Genomic DNA, 22,929 nt, shown 5'->3' on the forward strand with positions numbered 1-22,929 from the left:
CTTACCTTTAGGAAAGGGAAATACCGTATATACTTGTGTATAAGCTGAGTTTTTCAGTACATTTTTATTGGAGGTTTTTTTTGAGAGGGGCCATCCTTGCTACTGCTGCTGCTGCTTTTAAAAATCATTTTATTAGGGGCTCATACAACTTATCACAATCCATACATCAATTGTGTAAAGCACATTTGTACATTCGTTGCCCTCAACATTCTCAAAACTTTTGCTTTTCATTTAAGCCCTTCGCATCAGCTCCTCTTTTTCCCCCCTCCCTCCCTGCTCTCTTCTCCTGCCTCCCCATGAACCCTTGATAATTTTTCCCCCACCCCCCGACCCTTGATAATTTATAAATTATTATTATTTTGTCATATCTTACACTGTCCGAAGTCTCCCTTCACCCACTTTTCTGTTGTCCATCCCCCCAGGGAGAAGGTCACATGTAGATCCTTGTGATCCCTCTTTCAACCCCACCCCTCCCTTTACTTTAATGCAGTTTTTGTTGTAAAATTAGGGTCGGCTTATACAGGATTATATATGGTAATAATAAAAGCTGGATGCAATCTAAGGCATGTGAATAGAAGTAGTTTAATTTATATATGTTACATATATTTTGAAAATTTTTCCCCTCCATTATTGTGTATTAAAAATTGGTAGGATAGTATTATAATGTAAAAGAGAAGTAAATTAAGCCTCCATTTCTCTGCCTCTTTGTGCCTGAAACATTTGCTGGGGTGTTTAATTTTCAGAAGTTTAATTTGCATCCAGTCCCTAATATTCTCCTGCTTAAAACATCTACCATAATGTATGCAAAGCGATGCTAAAATGATCATTGATAATTTTCCAGTATTATTTGAATTGTAAGAATTAGGAATATTCAGTAGTGAGAATGGGCGGAACTTGTGGGTATTTAATTTATTTTTCATTTAAAATAATGTTTATGTTATCTTTACAACTTAATTAATTTTTGATTACTTTAGAAATGCTTATAATATGAATACTAGGTAGGGGTGTTATTTTTCCCTACATTAAGAAATAACCATTTATTCAATTATTTCCAGTGGTCTTTTTGTGTTCTGTGTTTCCAGGCGGGCACATGAACGCCCCCCTCCACATCCACATAGGATGCACCCAAACTATGGCCATGGGCATCACATTCATGTGCCACAGACGATGTCCTCACACCCTCGACAAGCCCCAGAAAGATCTGCCTGGTCAGTATCTGATTTTTTTCTTTTTCAAAATTTGCTGAGCATCCTGTGGTAAAACTGCCAGAAGATATGTTTTGTAATGGAGTGCCATGCAGAAGGATGAGGCGGGACAATGTAGTATGCAGCACTCTGGGCTGCTTCCTATACAGACCTAGAGAGGAAAGGGTAGGAACATGAGTTCGGGGGCAGGGAACTGTGTAAACTATAGGAGAGCTGCTTTCCATTTTTTTCCAAGGCTGCCTGTCCTTAAAATGAGTTCCCTAAAAGGACCCTGCTTTTGACAAATTTTTATGCAACGCTGCTCCACCCCCACCAGTTTAGATTCATGATTGCTCCAGTTTCTCCCAACTCTTGTCATTGACACGAGAGATCCGGCTTGCACTTTTCTCTAGGCTTGTGATTTTTCCTAGAGAAGTAGAAACAGGCTTCTATTACATTTCTTTCTGAGTCCTTTGTCTCTGAGAGTTTGATTACAATGATTTTTGATGCAGGATAGAAAATAAGAATAAATAAGAATAAATAAATAAATAAAGAATAAATAAATAAGAATAAACTGGCACATAACCAGTTTCTCGCTTTATTTATTTATTTATTTTGCTGTGTGAGGTATAGAAATGTTTGCTACACTAATTATCCTGGATACCAGCAGTCCAGAGGAAGTGTGTCTAGTAAACAAACACAAGCCCCAAGCATCTGTAATGTTCCTATAAACCACAAAAGCAAACTGTTTCATGTGCCACAAGTAAAGTCAGGCTTTTTCATTTCGTTTTCTTACTTTGTAAACTGTGGACGTGAGTTCAAGTGCTGTTCTGCTCTTGGCCACAAAATTGAATGATTGACTTTGGATTTCAAAATGAAATTTGAAGTTAATTATTAGGTAAATATTTGGAGTCTAAACTTTTTTCTCAGCTGTGCCAGTTTAAGGAACTTAAACATTTTTGGGGAAATATAAACTATACTCCGTTTTTGTTGCTAATAAAGAGGTTATGATGAGGACTAAAACTTAAACTGTTCTCATCCTTTATCAGGGAGCTAGGAATTGAAGCTGGAGTGACTGCAGCTACTTATACACCTGGTGCACTGCATCCGCACTTGGCCCATTACCATGCACCTCCTCGACTTCATCACTTACAGTTAGGAGCTCTTCCTTTAATGGTAAGGTGCTGCATTTTTATCGTCCTGACCTTTATCCTTTTATAAGTAGCTTTCCTACTCGAAATGATAAATTTGATTAGAAATGTTTTATTTTAATCTATTAGTTGTTATAAGTACTGTAATAGAAATTTTAGAAAAATTCTTAAATAGAAATCCACCCATAAAAGTATTTTATATATTAAATGAAATATTTGTAGTTTGCATTAGACTTTTCTTAAATGTACAGAATAACTTCATTTACTGTCACTTTGACAAGTATGCTTCAGCTAATTTACTCTATGCTCTTTTCACATGTTTTCATATATTGTTTTCTCACCTGTGGGGTTTTATTGATTCTCTTTATCTCATTTGAATAGGTTCAGATTTTGTTGACTCGCATTTTACCTTTTAAGGTCCTCCCCCCCCCCTTTTTTGATTGAATACTTGTATTGGGGACTCTTTCAGCTCTTATCACAATCCATACATTCATCCATTGTGTCAAGCACATTTCTACTTATGTTGCCATCATTTCCAAAGCATTTTTTTTCTACTTAAGCGCTTGATAACATCTCCTCATTGTTTTCCTCCCTCCCTCTTGAACCTTTGATAATTTATAAATCATTATTATTTTCCCCCCACACCCCTCCTGCTGACTCCTAAGTCATTATTTTCATATACATAGTCCACTGTCTCCCATCACCCACTTTTCTGTTGTTCGTCCCCTGGGAGTGGGTAATATGTCCATCCTTGTGATCAATTCCCCCTTTTGTCCCCCTGCCTTCCTTTTCCCCTCCTGGTATCTCTGTTCTCATTACTGGTCTTGAGGGGTTTATCTGTCCTGGAATTTCTGTGTTTCAGGTTCTTATCTATGGCATTGTACAAGTTCTGGTCTAGTCAGAATTGTATGGTAGAATTGAGGTCATGATATTGGGGGGCTGGAGGGAGAGGAAGCATTAAAGAACCAGAGGAAAGTTGTGTGTTTCATCTGTGCTATACTCCACCCTGACTGGCTCGTCTCTTCCTCGTGACCCTTCTGTGAAGGAATGTCCAACTGTCTACAGATGGGCTTTGGGTCTCCAGCCACCTCCCACTCCAGGTCCTTTTTTAAACTTTCGTATTGAAAATACAAAAACCCATATTTTAAAAAGTGACAGAAGGGAGATGTTCTGTCTTGTGGAGGTAGAGGTACTGTAGGGAAGGTTACAGAACCTTTACACTAAAACAAAAAGTTTTATTCTAACTTCTAAGTTGACTTTGGAATTGGAATTTGTGGGCTTTCAGAAGTCACAGCTTGGGAAGAGAGGTCAAGTAGCATAAACACCAGTAAAATTGGTATTTTGAAAGCTTAGGAGTGAGGTAAGCTTCAATAACAATGAAGCAAAAAAAAAAAAAAGAATGAAGCATCTCTGCATGTCCTGGTCAAATTTCTGCTGTAGCGTGATTTGTTCAGATTGTGGTTGGGATGGCCACTTTCTCAGGTGAGTGGAAAATGTGTTATAGAGTGGTCAGTCAGAATACTATTATAGCAGAAAAGTTGATAAATGCCCGAGTGAGACAATGTCAATTGGCATGAAAATGATGGGACATGATTGAATAATCATTAGGTTCATGCTGAAAGTTAGAGCTTGATTTAGCCCAGCTTCTGCCCGCGCCGGAGGCCCAGCTCGCCGCTGCCCTTGGGTCCGTGGGGTCGTGGTTGGCACCCGGGCACAGCAATCATGGTGAATTTAATTCAGATGGCGCGTGACCACTTGGTTCATATCCTGGTCCCTGTGGGAGTTGTCGTTGGATGTTATTTGGACAGAAAGAATGATGAGAAACTGACTGCCTTCCGGAGTAAGAGTTGATTAATTAAAAGGGAGTTGAGACCCAGTGAGGAAGCTACCTGGAAGTGAACGCGGTGGCTGGTTACAGAATGCGCGCATTCCAAAACCAGGTCAAAAATAAAGCCATGCTTATTATTTGGGGAAAAAAGAAGCTTGATTTATTTTGAGTGGAATAGTTTTAATCACTAAATTTGAGAGTATTAGGGAAGGGTTTGGGGACAGAGTTAATGGGTTAAGTTTGGACATATTCAATCTGAAATAACTGTATCAAAGTGAAGATGCCCAATAGGAAGTTAAATATATGATCTGGTTCTCCAAAGTTAATTAGCTTTAAGATATGATATGCTTTCTTCTCCAACAAAACATCAAATGATGACACTGGTGCAGTGGGAGGAGGGCCCAGGGGGGCCCATCGTGGCTTCTTCAGACATTTTCCCAGCTACCTCTGGGGGCAAGGTTGATGTTGCGGCCGTGATTGGGGTTGTGGAGGTCCAGGCAAAGATTAGGAGTGGCTCCCTGTCTCTAGGCTAGGCCATCTGCTCACAGACATGAAGGTCAGTCCCTGGAGGAGATCTGCCTATTCTCCCTGCCCACCAGACAGTGTGAGATCATCAACTCCTTGCTGGGGATGTCTCTCAAGGACAGCTTTTGAAGAGCATGTCTGTGCAGAAGCAGATTCGAGCAAGCCAGTGGACCAGGTTCAAGGCCTGTGTTGTCACTGGGGACTACAGTAGCCATGTCAGTCTGTTATTATTTGTCAGTGTGTAGTGGTAATTTTAATTCATGGAAAAAGGTTAGTTTTTCTTGGGAAAATATATAGATAAATCTTTGAGGAATTAAAAATTCAATTATTTTAAGGTTGATCATAAGATGTTCGAGTGAAGGATTTTTAAAACTAGCTTTAAAGGTTCAGGGAAAATAGTCGTAATAGTAAGGGATAACAAAGTTTGAAGAAGAAAACAAAGTTTGGTGTATTTGGCATCTGTGAGATACGGTGGCTCTTGTTGGAGAGCTTTGAGCAACGGGAAAGGACAGATGAGATGCTTCTTTAGATTGCTGTAAGGTGATGAAAATGTGGAGACTGAATATAAAGTACATATCTTAGAAGCTTGACCGGGAAGGGAAGTGGATGGCAGCAATTCCAGGATTAAGAGGAGATCTTTGGTTAGGAGAACTTGTGGCGGGCTTGTACCACTGGACGACTGAGTGTGGTAATTAACTTAAGCATGCACCGGGCCAGGAGCCCTGTCGGTGAACTTGTTGGGCTGAGATCCCCGGGGCGGGCAGTTAGAAACCACCAGAAGCTCTGTGAGAGACACTGCACTTTCTACTCCAGTAAGCAGTTACAGTCTGGGAAACCCCTGGAGATGGGGTGGGGGCAGGGCCACTTTGGGTCAGCATTGCCTTGGTGGCAGGGAGAGAGGGACGGGACATTGGAGAGGGTGCTAGCAGGAGCACAGGTGATCCTGATTGACGTGGAGTAGGACAAGGGGAAAGCTCATCTAGAAAAAGAGAGCTGATTTGGGAGGAATACAGGTGAGCGCTGGGGTAGGTAGTTTTGTGGCCAGCAGTTTCTTACTTGATTTTTTTGACTTTTCGTAGTCATGTGGGAGGTTGGTCTATATGCTGAAACTTGGTTTTACGGAAAGTTGTAGACAATTTTCTCTGTAGGCTATTGGACAATTAAAAGTTATTGTTTACTTATTTTAAATTCTTTTCCATGTGTACGTTGCCTTAGATAATGTGCTATTGAATGAAAGCTGGTTAAAAGTTAATTTGGAGATTTATTAACACAGAAGAATGGTGCTCTATCCCACAACCTCCCGACTGTCTAACAACGTATTAGAACACACTATTAAAACACTTCACTGGCAGCAACCAGACATAATTTGCCCTGGCTTTTAATATTTGTTGCTTTCTTTCTTCTTTTTTTTTTTTTTTTTTTGGATAGCTTTGTTGTTGTTATGCTTTTATTTATATGACATCCAAGAGGGGTAAATCTATAGAGACAGGAACTAGGTGAATTATTTTTTAGTATTGTGGTAGGGGCCCGGGGTGAGGGGGCAGTGATGGAGAGCTAATAATTATAAGTATGCTACACAGAGAATTTGGAGATTAGAAGGCTTAGAAGGAAATGAATATGGATGTATATTTGTCTTGTGAAATGGATAAAATCAGCAAAAATGGATGTCAGTGGCTTCTGTAAATTTTTTTGAGGAAATCAAATCTGTCAAAATGACTTTTCCCATAAACCTAATGTTAAGTTGGGACATTTTCTACATAGGATTCTTTATGCCAAATAAGCCAAGTAGAAGAATGACTATTAGGAATCTCATGAAACTGCTGTTTTAAGAGTTCCCAGTATATTTATAGAATGCTTAGTTTTGTAGGTACTTGGTGAGGCTGAATTTGAATGGGTTTGAATTACTCAATGTTGACAGCGAAACCAAGCCTATCCTTAATTGACTTAGTGTATCTCTTCTACTAAAATAGGTTCCTGACATGGCAGGCTATCCTCACATCCGTTATATTTCATCAGGACTGGATGGAGCATCATTCCGAGGACCTTTCAGGGGGAATTTTGAGGTGTGTGACGAAAGGAATGTAACTACCTGCACAGTCATCTTTTATGAAGCAGCATTTTGATAGGGAACTAAAGAAACTTAAGCCAGATGCAAAAGATGATCTGTAATGAAGGATATCATTACTGATATCAAATCGTCTTAGAAGAAAGCAGAGAACACCAGAAAGATGTTTAGTTGTGTTTTATTGACCCTATAATAGCATTCAACTGTATAGTTCATAACACATTATTGATAACATGACAAAGATTGGCAATTTAAGAACATTTTAATATGTTCCTATCAAATCTGTACATAGACCACGAGGTATTCCTTGGACCAAAACAAGGGAATACTATGTTGTTGAAAATCAGGCAAGGTGTCCTTCAATATTTCATCTTCTTCTGCTCTATGCAATCTGTATGCTGAGCAAGTAGTCTGAGAAGCTGGCTGCGTGGAGAAGAGCATGGCGTCAGGATTGAAAGACTCCTTCACAGCCTACAGTATGCAGATGACACTCCCTTGCTTGCTGAAACTGAAGTGGACCTAGACGTGTTTACTAATGAAGATCAAAGACTCCAGCTGTCAGTGTGGATTACACCTTAATATAAAACAAAAGTCCTCACCAACGATCAGCGAAACAGCAGTCAGGAAATACAATGAAGTGTTATATTAGGCACATCTTACATAAGACTTTAACATTTAAAATAACTTCTGAGCACAAAGGTGCTCTGGACCCATTCATTCTTTAGGGAAACGGACTGGCACATTTTTCTCTTAGGGGGATCATACTGCATACCTTCTGGTGAACAACTGAGAGCACTTCACCTCTGTGTCAACTTCAAGTTCAACCCCAACTTCAGGCTCCTTAAGATTATTTTAATGACCAGCATTAGAAGGCAGTGGAGTGTCTGAGGTGGCAGTGGATGTGAAGGCCTGAGCCTCAAAACCACGTGGAGCAGTTCTACTCTGTACTGTAGCGTTGCCGCAAGTCAGAGTTGCCTGGGCACCACCCACCGACAGACTCTCTGCACTCTTTTGATTTGTGAATGGGGTGCAGGTCTGCAGCCGTGCGTACCCACTTTAATTCACGTCATTGACCGCAGTTCTTAGCGTGTAGCATCACTCATCCGTTTCTACCTGATGCTAACCATTTTTATTCCTCCTCCTATCCTAGCCCTTCCTGCTTCTCAATATTGTATTGGCTTCCTTTATTCATTAGAGTAATTTCATTTTATATATACATATATACTCACATTACTATTACATATTATTACTGTACCGTATTATTACCCACATTTCTAAGGCTAATTTGGCCATAGCACATAAATGATTTGAGAGAAAAAAGGTGAGGAAGCATTAAAATATATAAGAAAAAATTTTATACATACCATTAGTATGCATTTTGAATACTTTATTTACATTGTAAACGAATAAGTATGAAAGTTGATTGGTTTGCCAATATTTATACTACTTATGTAGGAAAAATCATCGTGGCATATTTAACGTTAGTTATTTATCACTTTCAGGAATTGATTCATTTGGAAGAAAGATTAGGAAATGTCAATCGTGGAGCATCCCAGGGGACAATTGAAAGATGCACATATCCACATAAATACAAAAAGGTAAGCATTTATTTTTTGAGGCTTCTGAGGAGAACTGGTGGCTTAGAACACTGACCTTCTTTAACCACTAAGCCACTAAGCCAGAAGGGCCTCCTCATTATTCTTGAAATTCTTACAGTGTAGTAGTTGTGTGTGTGTGTATATATATATATGGCTTTGACTTTGTAGACTCTAGCAACTAAATACTTTATTAGCAAAGCAATCAATGCATAAATTTGTTTTATTTTAAACTGTAAAAATCGCCGTTCTAAAACTTCTTCCACTCCATTCTCCAGTCAATTTTCCTTTCTACACATGAAATCAGGGTTAAATATTTGTTTGGTGCTCTCAGATTGTGCATTATATACAGATGTATATATACAAGTTGTATTTGTATTTGTCTTACCACTTTTTAAAAGCACACAAATGAGATTAAATCATTCACACAGTCTTACATGTGTTATTTTTAGTAACTCCATGAATGCCTTCATATAACTAATACTCCATTTAAGTAGTCACTCTTTTGGAGGGATATTTATTCAATCTGTATTTTTTCAGAAGTTAAAAATTTTTTTTTTTCCCCACCACCTTTTTTAACAGTTTTATTGGCACTTCGTCCACGTATCATACAATTCACTGGTTCAGTTATAACAAGAAGAGTTGTGGAGTCATCACCACATTCAATTGTAGAACATTTTCTTTTTCCTTGTATTCATTGTTTTTTCAATTGTGGCAAAATTATACACAACAAACCTTCTCCAGTCCAACAACTTCTGCATGTATAATTCAGTACCATTGATTATACTCTTCGTAGTGTACAACCATTATTGATCATGTTCTCCAAATTGTTCCATCAGCATTAAAATAAACTCAGTGTCCTCTAAGCAAAAACCCTTCCTCCTTCACCCACAGCCATCATAGATAGGCATAGGTGAGTTGGGTTTCTTCTTCCTTTCTTGATAGAGTACTCACATATTACCCATTTCCACAATGACATCGCTTTCAAAAAAAGAGTTGTATGTACATGATCACAGTCAGTTCTAATGCTCCTGCCCAAACCCCCCTTCAATCTGTGTGTTTTTACGCTCTGGTGTAGTATAAAGTGGACATTATGGGGTAGACATGTTAAATAAGATTTTTTCTAACACATTGCTTTTAATAGCACTTGATGTTGTACAGAAAATAATAAAGTGAAAACTATTTCCATTTGTATTTAAGGGTAAAAATTAAGTTCTTTTACTGTCTGATTTAATTGCGATTAGTTTATATGGGTATTATTTACAACATTCATTAGTAAAATAAAACTTGTTTAGCTAAGCTTGTGATACGGACAGAAATAGAGATTAGAGTTTATATTTGATTTTAAGTAGTACATTTTAAAATTAATACGTTTCTGTACATTGGATTTTGCTTGATGCATATTATTACAGGGTGTTAAAGTTGTTCTTAATTGAGGAGAGTTTCTTAATTCTCATGACAGTGTTAGTTGGGAAATAAGTTGTGGGTGAATGTATAGTTTTGTTTGTTTTGTTCTTCAAATAAATACAGACTTTACTCAGTTGTTCAATAATGTCATCTCTACTAATAAGGTAACAACTGATTGGTTCTCACAGAGGAAACTGCACTGCAAACAAGATGGGGAAGAAGGGACTGAGGAAGATACAGAGGAAAAATGTACTATCTGTTTGTCTATTTTAGAGGAAGGTGAAGATGTGAGGTAACTAGATATTAATTATCTAACTCTGTTGCCAAACTGTTATATAAAGGATTTTATCTTATAGTAGACTAGTAGACAAATAAAGATAAGTGCTGGGTACTCTGTTAACCCATGTCTGACATGTAGAATTCGTTTCAAAGGAATAAAAAGATTGAGCCTCTGTGTTAACACCAATAGGTGGGGTTCTGAAGTACCGCCTGGATAAGGGAAATAGCCACTCCAGGAATTTTGTGGGAAAAACTTTTTTCCTGGTACTAGCACCCAGCGTCTCAGTGCTGACCTTGTCTCTCTCACAGCTTCTTTGAGAAGCTTTGGTGGCAGAGGTACTGACATTAACGTGTTTTCCAAAGCTTAGCAGGGTTCCAGGGGAACTCTGTACTTCATTGCACAGCGGTCTTTGAGGTACCCCTTCTAGCCCCCCTTCTCTGGTTTGTAAGATGTGACATAATCCCAGTATGCAGCAAGTTCTTTCATCTCTCTATATAGTCCATAATCCTATTGTCCCAATTTATGAAGGTAATTTTCCAAACCTTTTTCTTTGGCTGAGAGGAAAAATCTATGGGTAAGCAGCTGTTTCTCTTATCACATACAAGGTTAATTGAATACTGTAGTTCTGATAATGGCTTATCAATGCAGAATTCAATGGTTTTTATAGTATTGATACTATGTAGAAAAATGGAAAAATGATACTGGAGTTTTTCCATGAACTTGTTGAAGTGAAGACCCCTTGTACTTCAAGGAGAAATCACTGATGATGCATTGGGATCCTTACAGGAAAATATATTAAATCTGAAACTGTATGGTCACTAAAACAATGAATGGAAGTAAATGGACATAATCCAACGACATTTATCCTTCTGTTAAACTTAGATTTAATGTTTCCTATCTTGCCTGGAAGCTTGCTTTTATTACTTAGTGTCTAAATGATAATTTGATATAATGTGATAAAATAAACATATCCTTTTAACTTACCAATAAGAGACTAACAGTGTTATGTGGCTATAATGAATAGCCCATAAAAATAATATTTCATAACTTTAGTCAGACATGTAATTTAATTATGTTTAATTTCTAAAGATAAACATAGACAGGAATTATAATATTGCATATGAAGACTTGCCTTAATTAGGATAACATAGCCACTCTGTGTTTACAATATGAGTTCTTCTTTTGAGACAATTAAGCAAGATAATATTTTTACAATACTTTCTGACCAAAGAGTGCTAATGTGATATAAAGAATATATTTGAAATCTTAAATAACAGCAAATGTAACTGCCATGTTCTATCCTTGACAACTCACATAGAGAAACAAAACTGGAATTACTACCAATGTAATTCTTGTTCTCAATAATTCATGGGATTTTATCTAATTGGCTCCAGAGCTATGACAGTAAAAATTACTGTGGTCATTTTTTATTTTCATGTTGCCCAAAGTGATAATTTGTATTTAAGTCTTCTTAGGAAGAGTTTTATTTATGGAAGCGAATGATGCCTACTAATTACTGAATTATCATATGTATAGTTGTTTACAAAACCACCTAAAGCCGTTATAAAATTAATTTTTGTTGTTTCTTTGCCAATAACAGGCGCCTTCCATGTATGCACCTTTTCCACCAAGTGTGTGTTGACCAATGGCTGATCACCAACAAGAAGTGCCCCATATGCAGAGTGGACATTGAGGCCCAGCTGCCAAGTGAAAGTTGACACGATGTTTCAGAACTCTTGCCCTCCCTCCTTCCCACACTTCCTGGTACTGCAGTCAACCAAAGATGGCATGACTTACCTGCGCAGATTTGGGAGCCTTGAACTTCGTAGAGTGCTGGCTCTGCGATGTGGTACAACTAATGCTAGACCCACAGTTAATGTGTACAGTTGATTTTGATGTATTTATAAAAGCTTTTTTCTAGATGGGACATTTTTCCTGTATCATTTTACTGTATTTTTGCATGATTCCTTGTATTGCATTTCTTTGCACATATTACGGGCTTGTCACCCTGAACTTGCAGGCAAGATTAGCTGCTTTAGTAAGTAGAATTGTGTGGTCTTTTTGTTTTTACATAGTACCAGGCCTTGAGAATAATGATTTTTTTAATCCATTACTAACCTTCCTTTAATTTAATCAAATCATGTGCTTTAGTTTAATGTATAAAGATCCTCTAGAAAATGATAATATTGTGTATTAAGACATTCCTGAATTAGGACAAAATGGCTGCTGTATATTTCCAATATGGAGCTCTGAGTAAAATGTCATCCTTAATACTGGGAACACAATATGAACCATATTCAATCAGATGCAGGTGTTAATTCACATCACCAGAGTGATCAATATGAATTTTCTTGGTGTATCCTTCTCTCAGCACAGTGCAGATAGAGTTGAATATTGATACCATATATTTAGACTGCTGTTCTGATTGTCTTTCTCTATTTCCTATACTATTTGGAAATTTATTTCCCGGATTCAATTTTTGCTGCTGTGAAACAGCGCTCATGAACACTAAATATTAATTTCAATTAGCTGAATTGTATATACTTGCAGATTGAACAAAACTTTAGGGAAATTGAAAAAGACATGTAGAATTTTGTTCAGTCTTCTGCTACGCACTATAGTTGAAGATAATTAACTTACATTGATTTTGTAAACACATTCAGTCAAGATATAAAATTTCAGTCATTGGCAGGTATCTATGCATTCATACAACTTCTGAAGGTCCCAGGATCATTTTAAGAGATTTTTATTAGTATAAAGATAAATAAAGTTAGCTGAATCTACATGTCTCTTGTTTTATTTCTCTCTAAACTTGAAAAACAGTAAGTCTGCAGATACTGTGAGGTACAAATTATACTGTCAAGCTACTGTTGCTCTGGCTGTAGGCTCCCACTTCGTACATTACCAAGAGTCAATCACTGATTTAAAATGTTAATTTCTATTAATTAAGATTTACTGCATAATATAGAATATAAAGTTAAAAATGTACTAACCTTTCTCCTTTTGGAGAAATTTTAATCCACTTCAGGATGCATATTATTATCAAGATACTTTCATATACAGGATAGCCTAATTTTATTTGTTACAACATGCTTAATATGCCCCAGAGGGCAATTGCATCCAGTCAGTAAGAGCACTGTCTGTATGTGGAAGACATGTTCCCATGGATCATATGTGAAGATGTCAGTAAGCTTGCATTAAGCCACCTGCTTTGTAAGTGGATTGATTAATAAATAATTTCTATTTCTATGGTCTTTGTGTTTCATAATTAATTCTTACACACCCATCTTTATTAAATATCGTGGAATTAAAACAAAATGCTCTTACTCAGATGTCATTTTGAGTAATTTGATGTTTTATTTATTCAGTTATAACTACTTGCCATTTGATTTTTTTGTAATTCTAAATATTATATTGTAATAATGGTCCACAACATGCTTTAGCATATTATGTGTGAAGATAGACACTATTATCGTTTAAAATTTGAATGGAAAACAACAGTTTTTTAAAAATAAGCTTGACGACTTGGCTGCAGTTCTGGAAAGTTGGGGGATTGTGCGAGAGGGAGCAAAGAGCAGGGAGCTTGTCATGGATGTAGGACTGACAGCTGTAAGCCCGCCAGGCATCCCAGGGGCTGAAGGAGTGGATGTAAGGCGGGGCTCTGCAGGGAGTCCCTCGGAGTGTCTCCCAAACACGAGCAGCACAGACAAGTTTCTGTGTGTTTGAACATGCCATCAGGTTTAGACACACCTGTTTCATAATTGTTACTTATATTCTTTTATGCAGGTAAACATCATTACCTTGAAATTTATTTAACACAGGTATTTGTGGCATATACTTGGGTTGTTAATGATAGAACTTTATTAAACTACTGCCCTAATTACAGAGGGGAAAGTGTTATTAACAATAAATTAAGGAAGAAAGTAATCTTGACCATTTCTAACTTTTTGCGCTTTGCCTGGTTTCTCCCGTGTCCGACTGCAACCGATGACAAAATGAAAACCAGTGATAGCTGTCCAGCTTAGAATCCCTGCATCAGGAAATCCTTATTTTTGTTATGCAGGTGATAAACTGGTATTTGCAACTTAATTTGTTGACTTCATTTTAGCTGCTAGCACACTTAAGGAATTGAGCACTAACAATTTGAAATACAGAGAACTGTTTTAAAAATTAATATATAGGAAACTAGTTAACACTGAAATTAAAATATAAGCTCTCTTAGATATTTCATGATTGCTTTTTCATGAGTGGTAATCACTTAATTAGATAGAAAGCACTTTCTACTTTTTCGCTTTCTTCTCCAGGCCTCTCCTCCAGCAGCACAGTGCGTCCTTTGGTGCGGCATAGTGAAGACTTCTCAGTACTGAGTTTATCAAGAGAGAAATTGTCTTTACTCAGCCACTGAGTTCATTTTATTGAGTTAGGAATTGTTTACACAGTAAATGTTTGTTGCTACAAAGAATAAACGTACCTGTCTTTTTTTGTAGTTGAGTTTGTTTGGGACAGTTTCCTCTCTGGCCTGTGTGTTCTGGACAATTTCATCAACTACACAGATTCTTTGTTAAAGTGGTTCTAAAACTACGGCTTTGGAGTCAGATAGGCTTGGATTTTGAGTTGTACAACATTGACCGACTTTCAGCCAAGTGTTCTGAACCTTCTGTTGTCACCTACGAAGTAGAAATCAAATCCTAACTAAGGCTCTCGGAGCCCTGGTAGCACAGTGGATGCGGATTGGCCTGGGATTATAACATCAGCATTGCGAAACCACCAGAGACCTTCGTCGGCCTTATTCATAGGTTGGACTTTTTTCTGTGGAGATAAGATAGAGGATTCCTAGTACATAGCCCTCCCTGTAGGAGCCCAGGTGTCAACATCAGTAGCCTTCAATATGGTGCAGGTGCGACCAGAGGGTCAGAATTGGCACAGGTTACAAAACCATTATTCTTTGACCTACAAGGGATATATAATGGGAAAACTAACATTTAGGATTTCTTAATTTCTCCACAAATTGTGTGTCAGGAGCTTAATGTGGGTTTCCAAGAGAAGTCCAAACAAATTGCATCTATCAATCCTTTACAGTTTCTATATTCAGGCGCCCTGGTGGTGAAGTGATTACATGTTATCTTGCTAACCTCAAGGTCAGCAGTTAGAGACCCGCAACCTTTCCTTGGGAGAAAGAACGGCTTTCTACTCCTGTGAAGAATTACAATCGGCTCTCTGCTCCTCCTCGTGCGACAGAAGCCGCCTCTCCCGTTCCCGTGCAATCCCAGCCGCATCCCCGAGACACGATGGTGAAGGTCGGAGTGAACGGATTCGGCCGCATCACCAGGGCTGCTTTCAATTCTGGCAAAGTGGACATTGTTGCCATCAATGACCCCTTCATTGATCTGAACTACATGGTCTACATGTTCCAGTATGATTCCACCCACGGCAAGTTCAAGGGCACCGTCAAGGCTGAGAATGGGAAGCTTGTTGTCAATGGGAAGGCCATCTCCATCTTCCAAGAGCGAGATCCCGCCAACATCAGGTGGGGCGAGGCCGGTGCCAAGTATGTCGTGGAGTCCACCGGTGTCTTCACCACCATGGAGAAGGCCGGGGCTCACTTGAAGGCGGTGCCAAGAGGGTGATCATCTCTGCCCCTTCTGCCAATGCCCCCATGTTTGTGATGGGCGTGAACCATGAGAAGTACGACAACTCCCTCAAGATTGTCAGCAATGCCTCCTGCACCACCAACTGCTTAGCCCCCTGGCCAAGGTCATCCATGACAATTTTGACATCGTGGAAGAACCATGACCACAGTCCACGCCATCACTGCCACCCAAAAGACCGTGGACGGCCCCTCTGGGAAACTCTGGCGCAATGGCCGTGGGGCTGCCCAGAACATCATCCCTGCATGTACTGGCACTGCCAAGGCTGTGGGCAAGGTTATCCCGGAGCTGAATGGGAAACTGACTGGCATAGCCTTCTGTGTCCCCACCCCCAATGTGTCCGTCGTGGTTCTCACCTGCCGCCTGGAGAAAGCTGCCAAGTACGATGACATCAAGAAGGTGGTGAAACAGGCGTCCCATGGTCCCCTAAAGGGCATCCTGGGCTACACCGAGGACCAGGTGGTCTCCTGTGACTTCAACAGTGACACACACTCTTCCACCTTTGATGCTGGGGCTGGCATTGCCCTCAACGACCACTTTGTCAAGCTCATTTCCTGGTATGACCATGAATTTGGTTACAGCAACAGGGTGGTGGACCTCATGGTCCACATGGCCTCCAAGGAGTGAGAGCCCCCTGGACCAGCAGCCCAGCAACAGCACTAGAGGAAGAGAGGCTCTCAGTTGCTGGGGAGTCTTTGCCCCTAATTCAATCCCTTAACATACTGAGAATATAACATCGGAACCCCCTGAAGGAAGGGAGGGCCTTAGAGAGCCCGACCTTGTTATGCACCATCAATAAAGTACACTGTACCTAAAAAAAAAAAAAAGAATTACAATCTTGGGAAACTACCCTTAACCTCTAGGGTCGCCATGAGTCAGCATGGACTCAATGGCAGTGGGTTTGGTTATTTTGATATGGCTGTAATAATGAAAGAGTAATTTTCATTATGGACTGTTCAATCGAGTACAAATCACTGGATCACTTTTGCTTTATGTTTATATTCTGTGGAAGGAAAAACAACTTTGGTAAGTATTGGATTCTGCAGATTGTTAGCAATATGCTGCCATACAAAAAGAGCTTTGCTTCTGTCATTGCTTGTGTGGCAGGTAGCACTACTAAAGATAGATACTGTATTAATCTGGGTACGTTAGAGAAACGAGTCCACAGAAACTCATGTATAGGAGAGAGTTTTATATAAAAGCGTAAGTGCACATCAAGAAAACATCCCAACCCAGTGCTGCCCAAGCCCATAAGTCCAACATTAACCTGTATGTCTGACACCAATTCACAAAGTCCTCCTCCATCTCACAAAACACACTATGAAAAAAAAAAAAAACACACACTGTGACGCCGACTGCAGGAAGAAAGCCAAGTCGGTGAATGTGTAATCATATCAGCGCTGGCAGGGGTCTCCACGCGGCTGCTTCAGCACCCAGAGCTGCATCAGGGCAGGTCCATGTGGCTTCTCAGGGATATCTTGCAGGAAGTCAGCTTTGCAAGCTGAAGCAGGGAACTGCTAAGGCAGCTGCACCCTGGTGTGATCATCACAAAGCAAGAGGCCCTAGAACTAGAAAGGGGAGGCTTACTGGAACCATTTATCCCTCCACCCTTCAATTAACCCCACGTGTATCAGCCAGGTTGGCACAATCAACTAACTCAGATACTAAAAACCTAGTCTGATACACAGTGGCCCAAAGGCTTGCCTTTCCCCTCACCAAACCTCTTCACATAAGGATTTCAGTCTCTAGAATCTCAAGAATCTTTTTAAAAAATAATGTTATTGGGGATTCATACAACTCTTAGCACAATATAAGCATACCTCAATTGTGTCAGGCACATTTGTATTGTATATCCGTTGCCTTCATCCTTCTCTAAACATTTGCTCTCCACTTGAGCCCCTGGCATCAGCTCCTCATTTTACCCTCTCTCATGAACCCTTGATTTATAAATTATTATTTTGTCCTATCTTGCCCTGTCCGAAGTCTCCCTTCATTCACTTTTCTGTTTTCCGTCCTCCAGGGAGGAGGTCACATGTAGGTCCTTGTAATCTGTTCCCCCCTTTCAACCCCACCCTCCATCCACCCTCCCGGTATAACCACTCTCACCTGAAGGGATAATCCGTCCTGGATTCCCTGTGTTTCCAGTTCCTATCTGGTTCAATGTCAATCCTCTGGTCTAGCCAGATTTGTAAGGTAGAGTTGGGATCATGATAGTGGGGAGGAGGAAGCATTTAGGAACTAAAGGAAAGTTGTATGTTCTATCATTGCTACACTGCACCCTGACTGGCTCCTCTTGTGACTCTTCTGTAAGGGGATGTCCAATTAATTGCCTACAGATGGGCTTTGGTTCTCCACTCCGCACTCCCCCTTATTCACAATGATAGGATTTCTTTGTTCTGATGATGTCTGATACCTGGTCCCTTCAACACCTCGTCATCTCACAGGTTGGTTGATATGCTGCTTCCATGTGGGCTTTGTTGCTTTTGAGCTAGATGACCACTTGTTTACCTTCATGCCTTTAAGACCCCAGACGCTCTCTATCTTTTGATAGCCAGCACCATCAGCTTTCTTCACCACATTTGCTTATGCAGCCATTTGTCTTCAGCGATCATATCCGGGAGGTGAGCACACAATGATAATGATTTTTTGTTCTTTGATGGCTGATAATTGATCCCTTCAGCACCTCGTGATCACGCAGGCTGGTGTGCTGCTTCCATGTGGGCTTTGTTGCTTCTGAGCTATATGGCTGCTTGTTTACCTTCAAGTTTTTAAGACCCCAGGCGCTATATCTTTTGATACCCAGACACCATCAGCTATCTTCACCACATTTGCTTATGCACCTGCTTTGTCTTCCGCGATTGTGTTGGGAAGGTGAGCATCATGGAATGCCGTTTAATACAAGTTTTCTTGCACTGAGGGAATATTTGAGTGCAGGCCAAATGTCCATCTACTACCTTAATACTAAACATAAATATATGCACATAGACCTATTTCCCTATCATATAAATAAATTTACATATATACATGCCTTTATTTAGACCTCTATAAATGCCCTTTTCCTCCTAACTCTTCTATTACCTTTTATTTTCCTCTTGTCCCACTGTCATGTTCAGCCTTCATTTGGGTTTTAGTAATTCCGGTCCGTTACTTTACTCTCGGTTATGCCCTACCAGGCCTCTTACTCCCTCCTCACCACTGATTTGGATCACTTGTTCCCTTGTCCCTGGGTTTGTTAACACCACTTCCTTTCCCGCCACCTTCCCCTTTCCCATGCCCCTCCCCCCCGCCCTCCCGAAACTGTTGGTCCTGTTATTTTCTCCACCAGATTGTTCATCCAGCCTGTCTTATTTAGACAGACCTGCTGAGATAATAGCATGCACAAAAACAAGACAGAGCTAAAAAGAATCTTTTAAAGAAAGGTTTTTGACCAGGAAATTGAAAATCTCTCTTCTATCAATTTCAATCTTCCATCTGCTGCGCAATCTGCTGCTTCCCAACTAGCCTTTAAGAATAAATACAGAATGCCTTTTGTTGAACTGCTGTGTACGCTACTTTAGTATTAGTATTTTCTCAGAGAATAAATTGTTCTGGTGTAACTGAGTTCTCAGAAGTGTGCTTAGCAGACTACTACCCAAAATTTGGCATTGTCTACTGTTGTGTCATCGCTACCATTGCTTTGTAAGTTCCAAAAAAATGCCTTCAGCATCATGGTTTCTGTAGGTAGCTGGTTCACGAAGTGGTCTGGCTCAAGAACTCACATGACGTTACAATCCAGATGGTGCCTGGCGCAGCAGTCATCTGGGGGGGTCTGTTTGCAGAATGGCTTGCTCACATGGTGTTTGACCCGAGACTTGAGTTGGTCCCCGACTGTAGAGCAAGAAACCTCATGTTCATTGTCCTGTGGGTCTTTCCACGGGGCTGTGGGCTGTCTACACCACAGGGCAGCTGACCGCCGAGGTTCCAGTGAGAAAGCAAAAAGGCGCACTGCCATTTTATGACTTAGTATTAAAAATTATATACCGTCTCTGCGGCATTCGGAGCATACCAAGAGGAGATTAATTCGGTTGCACCATTTGAAGGCTGGTAGCCCCTAAAAGCTCCACAGTTCCAGATTCTCCTGGCTGCTATGCTCATTCCCAATCTCCAGACATGCTTTCTTTGGCCAGAAAGTCGATCGGATTGGCTTCCATGCTCTCCAAAGCTACCAGTCTGGTTTTTGTCCATGGTTCAGGAACAGATAAATGCATGATTCCTTGTGCCCTCGGGAAACAACCAAATGCCAAAATGGCTCTGGTATCCACGTGCCCCATGTGAGAATCTACTGGGAACTGAGAGTCCAGGAATGGCTGAGCATTCTAGCTAAACGTGCCATGTTTTCCCAAATTCTGGAACCATGAGAGGCCAAGAGCACATGAAGTACCAGGAAACAAAATGCGTTGTTGCAAGGATTGGGAATACCATAGGCAAGGTTACCTTTGACCATTAAAACGGTGGCTCATTTGCTATAGTGGTGCAATTTGGGCAGGGCTTCCTAGGCATAATTCGTCCTCACTGTGGAATGGTTGGGGATTAACTCATGTGGCTACGTCCAGTTGAGAGTTTTGCTGGGATAGAATGTCCTGCACGTTCCTCGCTTGTCTGATATTCCAGCTAGAATGACTGGAACGGCTGCAAAATAACCAGGCATTTCCTTTTCAATGCGTGCTTTAGCAGTAGGTTCAATGTTGTGCTAATGAGTGCAAGGTCTGTAGTTCAAATCTGCTGGTCAGTCACACCACTGGAGGGACATAAGGCATTGTGCCTACTTCCATAAAGATATATTCTGGAAAACCCTGTGGAGCAGCTCTCTGTCCTATAGGGTCACTGAGTTAGAATTGACTCCACAGCGGTGGTGTTTTTTAGGACGTTTTTAACTAAGGATAGCAGATTGCTTTATGATCCAAGAGAAACGCAGAAGCCGCCTGACCCCCCTGTCTGAGGCCTGGAACTGGCTTAGCAATGCTTGTGTCATTCTTTGTCCATCAAAGCAAGCATCATGGCCAACCCACCTTTTAAGAGGAGTAGAAATAACGTGTCTCCCCTCCCCTCCAAAAAACAACACTTGGTAAAACCATTTTTCTCCTGGTTCAACAGCTTAGATTCTGAATTCCGTGCTCCAGCTCTCGAGGTGAAGGCTGACTTCTCTGTCCTCAGCATCCGTCGTCCCAGTGTTCGTCAGTGATTTGGCCGTCTTCATGTGGCATCTGTCCGTCCCGATGTTGACCTCCCATCCCCGCCCCCCACTGCATGCTTACTAGTCATGTGCTCTTCATGTGGTCATAAGTAATTAGGCTTAGGGCATATCCCACATTGATAGGACCTCATTAACATAGCAAAACCCTATTTCTAAATAGGGTTACATCCATAGGTGTGACTAACACTTCTGGGCCACCAGAACTGCATTGCTTCATCAGAGTAGCCCCCATTCTCTGATAGAATACATAGTAAAGACTTTCTAAATCATGTAATTAAAAGGGTTTTGATAGCAGAAGGGGAAAAAGTGCCTATTTGGCACCAACTCTATAGAAACCTCTCTGGTTTACATCTCTCCTCACGTTCATTCCCAAACTCCCTTTTTGGGGGTTGTAAGACACTTAAGCAGCCAGCCACCCTGCAGCTCAGTGCCTCCTGCCAAAATAAGCCACTCACCTTGTCTTCCATGGTTGCCGACCACTACAGGTCTTCTCTGGTTTTATGTGGGATGTACTCTACATCCGTATTTCCCCCTTTACATCCCATCATCTGACATTCACGCGCACATCCATTAAAAGCTGTGGTTAAAAAAAAAAAGCTGTGGTTAAGGCGGGGTGCAGGGTAGCAACGATGAAACATATAACTTTCCTCTAGTTCTCAAATGTTCCCCCCCCCCCCACACACACACACTATCATGATCCCAATTCTACTTTACAAATCTGGCTAGACCAGAGGATGTACATAGGCACAGATAGCAACTGGAAACACAGGGAATCCAGGACAGATGATTCTTCCAGGACCAGTGGTGAGAGTGGCGATGTCTGGAGGGTGGAGAGAATGTGGGGTAGAAAGGGGGAACTTATTACAAGAATCTATGTATAGCCTCCTCCCTGGGGGAGGGACAGTAGAGAAGAAGGCGGGGGGAGACATCAGACAGTGTAATATATGACAAAATTATAATTTATGAATGATGAAGGGTTCATGAGGTTGGAGGGAGTAGGGAGAGAGGGAGAAAATGAGCAGCAAATATTAAGGGCTCAAGTAGAAAGCAAATGTTTTGAGACTGAAGATGGCAACAAATGTACATATGTTCTTGACACAATGAATGTATCAATGGCGTGGGATACGAATTGTATGAGTCCCCAATAAAATGATTTAAAAAAGAAGCTGTAGTTAAACAAGAAATGAAAGTTGATCATGTTGAAGTTTAACATAATAACGGTAAAGAGCCAATACCCTCTAAAATTTGATCCTTAATCGGTTTCCTTTGGTGACTGACTCAAAATTCTGGAAGAGCACGACTCAGACCTGAGAGCCAGTCCTAGCTCTGGAACTCAGTCCTAGCTCTGGAACTCATAAGCACTTCAAGACTAGCCAAGATATTTAACTGCCGCAAGCCTTTGTTTGTTTATCTGCTAATTGGTGGAACATCCACCCACCACCATCACCACACCTCCCACCACACCCCCAATGGCCATAAAATTGATTTGGATTGATGAACCCAGAGGACAGAGAAGACCCTGTCCCCTTTGGTTTTCCAAGGCTGTAATTGTTGCAGAAGCGGACTAGCATCTTTCTCCTGCTGTTGAGATCTTAATCTGCTTAAATTTTATTTTGTAACATTGTCTAGTAGCTTTCCTCAAACCAGTGGATAAAAGGCACATAACATTTTCCTATTTACCCTGTGAGTTTTCAAAGATTACTTTTATGGCTGTAACAACTCCATATATAATAAAGCAAAAACATCGTTTTGCTCACAGACCCAGTGCCCTGAAACATCTTTTCCAACAGGATACTTTTTTTCCCCAATAGGATACTTTATTTTTAGATGAATACACTAAACCTTTTCCCATTCCACATAGGAGCTGGAATTATCTTTGTTTTAGAGAAGAAGAAACATTCAGAAACACTAGAAGCCCAGTCGAAAGAGGGTGGAGCCAGGGAAGAAATCAAACCTTCCCTGAGCATTATTCCACCAAACAAATCATTAGCACGTAGTAGTGCTGTGGGCTAG

General features: G+C 40.4%; 1 protein-coding gene and 2 pseudogenes across 7 annotated transcripts in view; all 3 read left to right on the forward strand.

Annotated features, from left to right (window-relative positions):
* Positions 1–13,292, forward strand: part of RNF111 (ring finger protein 111) — a 93,981-nt gene extending 80,689 nt beyond the window's left edge. For 4 of the 7 annotated variants that reach the window (XM_075530601.1, XM_075530600.1, XM_075530602.1 and 1 more), the window contains 6 exons: positions 1,056–1,208; positions 2,234–2,360; positions 6,659–6,751; positions 8,256–8,351; positions 9,920–10,047; positions 11,636–13,292. In XM_075530601.1, coding sequence (XP_075386716.1) covers positions 1,056–1,208; positions 2,234–2,360; positions 6,659–6,751; positions 8,256–8,351; positions 9,920–10,047; positions 11,636–11,753 — 715 coding nt within the window. In that variant the 3' untranslated portion in view covers positions 11,754–13,292. The remainder of the gene's footprint in view (positions 1–1,055; positions 1,209–2,233; positions 2,361–6,658; positions 6,752–8,255; positions 8,352–9,919; positions 10,048–11,635) is intronic. The other 3 variants (XM_075530597.1, XM_075530598.1, XM_075530599.1) reach the window with 3 other exon arrangements.
* Positions 2,844–6,621, forward strand: LOC142425600 (NADH dehydrogenase [ubiquinone] 1 beta subcomplex subunit 1 pseudogene; annotated as a pseudogene).
* A 1,988-nt stretch (positions 13,293–15,280) lies between the features above and the next one.
* Positions 15,281–16,325, forward strand: LOC142425674 (glyceraldehyde-3-phosphate dehydrogenase-like; annotated as a pseudogene).
* Positions 16,326–22,929: the final 6,604 nt, after the last annotated feature.

This window comes from Tenrec ecaudatus, chromosome 14 (genome assembly GCF_050624435.1).
Source record: "Tenrec ecaudatus isolate mTenEca1 chromosome 14, mTenEca1.hap1, whole genome shotgun sequence".
Lineage (NCBI taxonomy): Eukaryota > Metazoa > Chordata > Mammalia > Afrosoricida > Tenrecidae > Tenrec > Tenrec ecaudatus.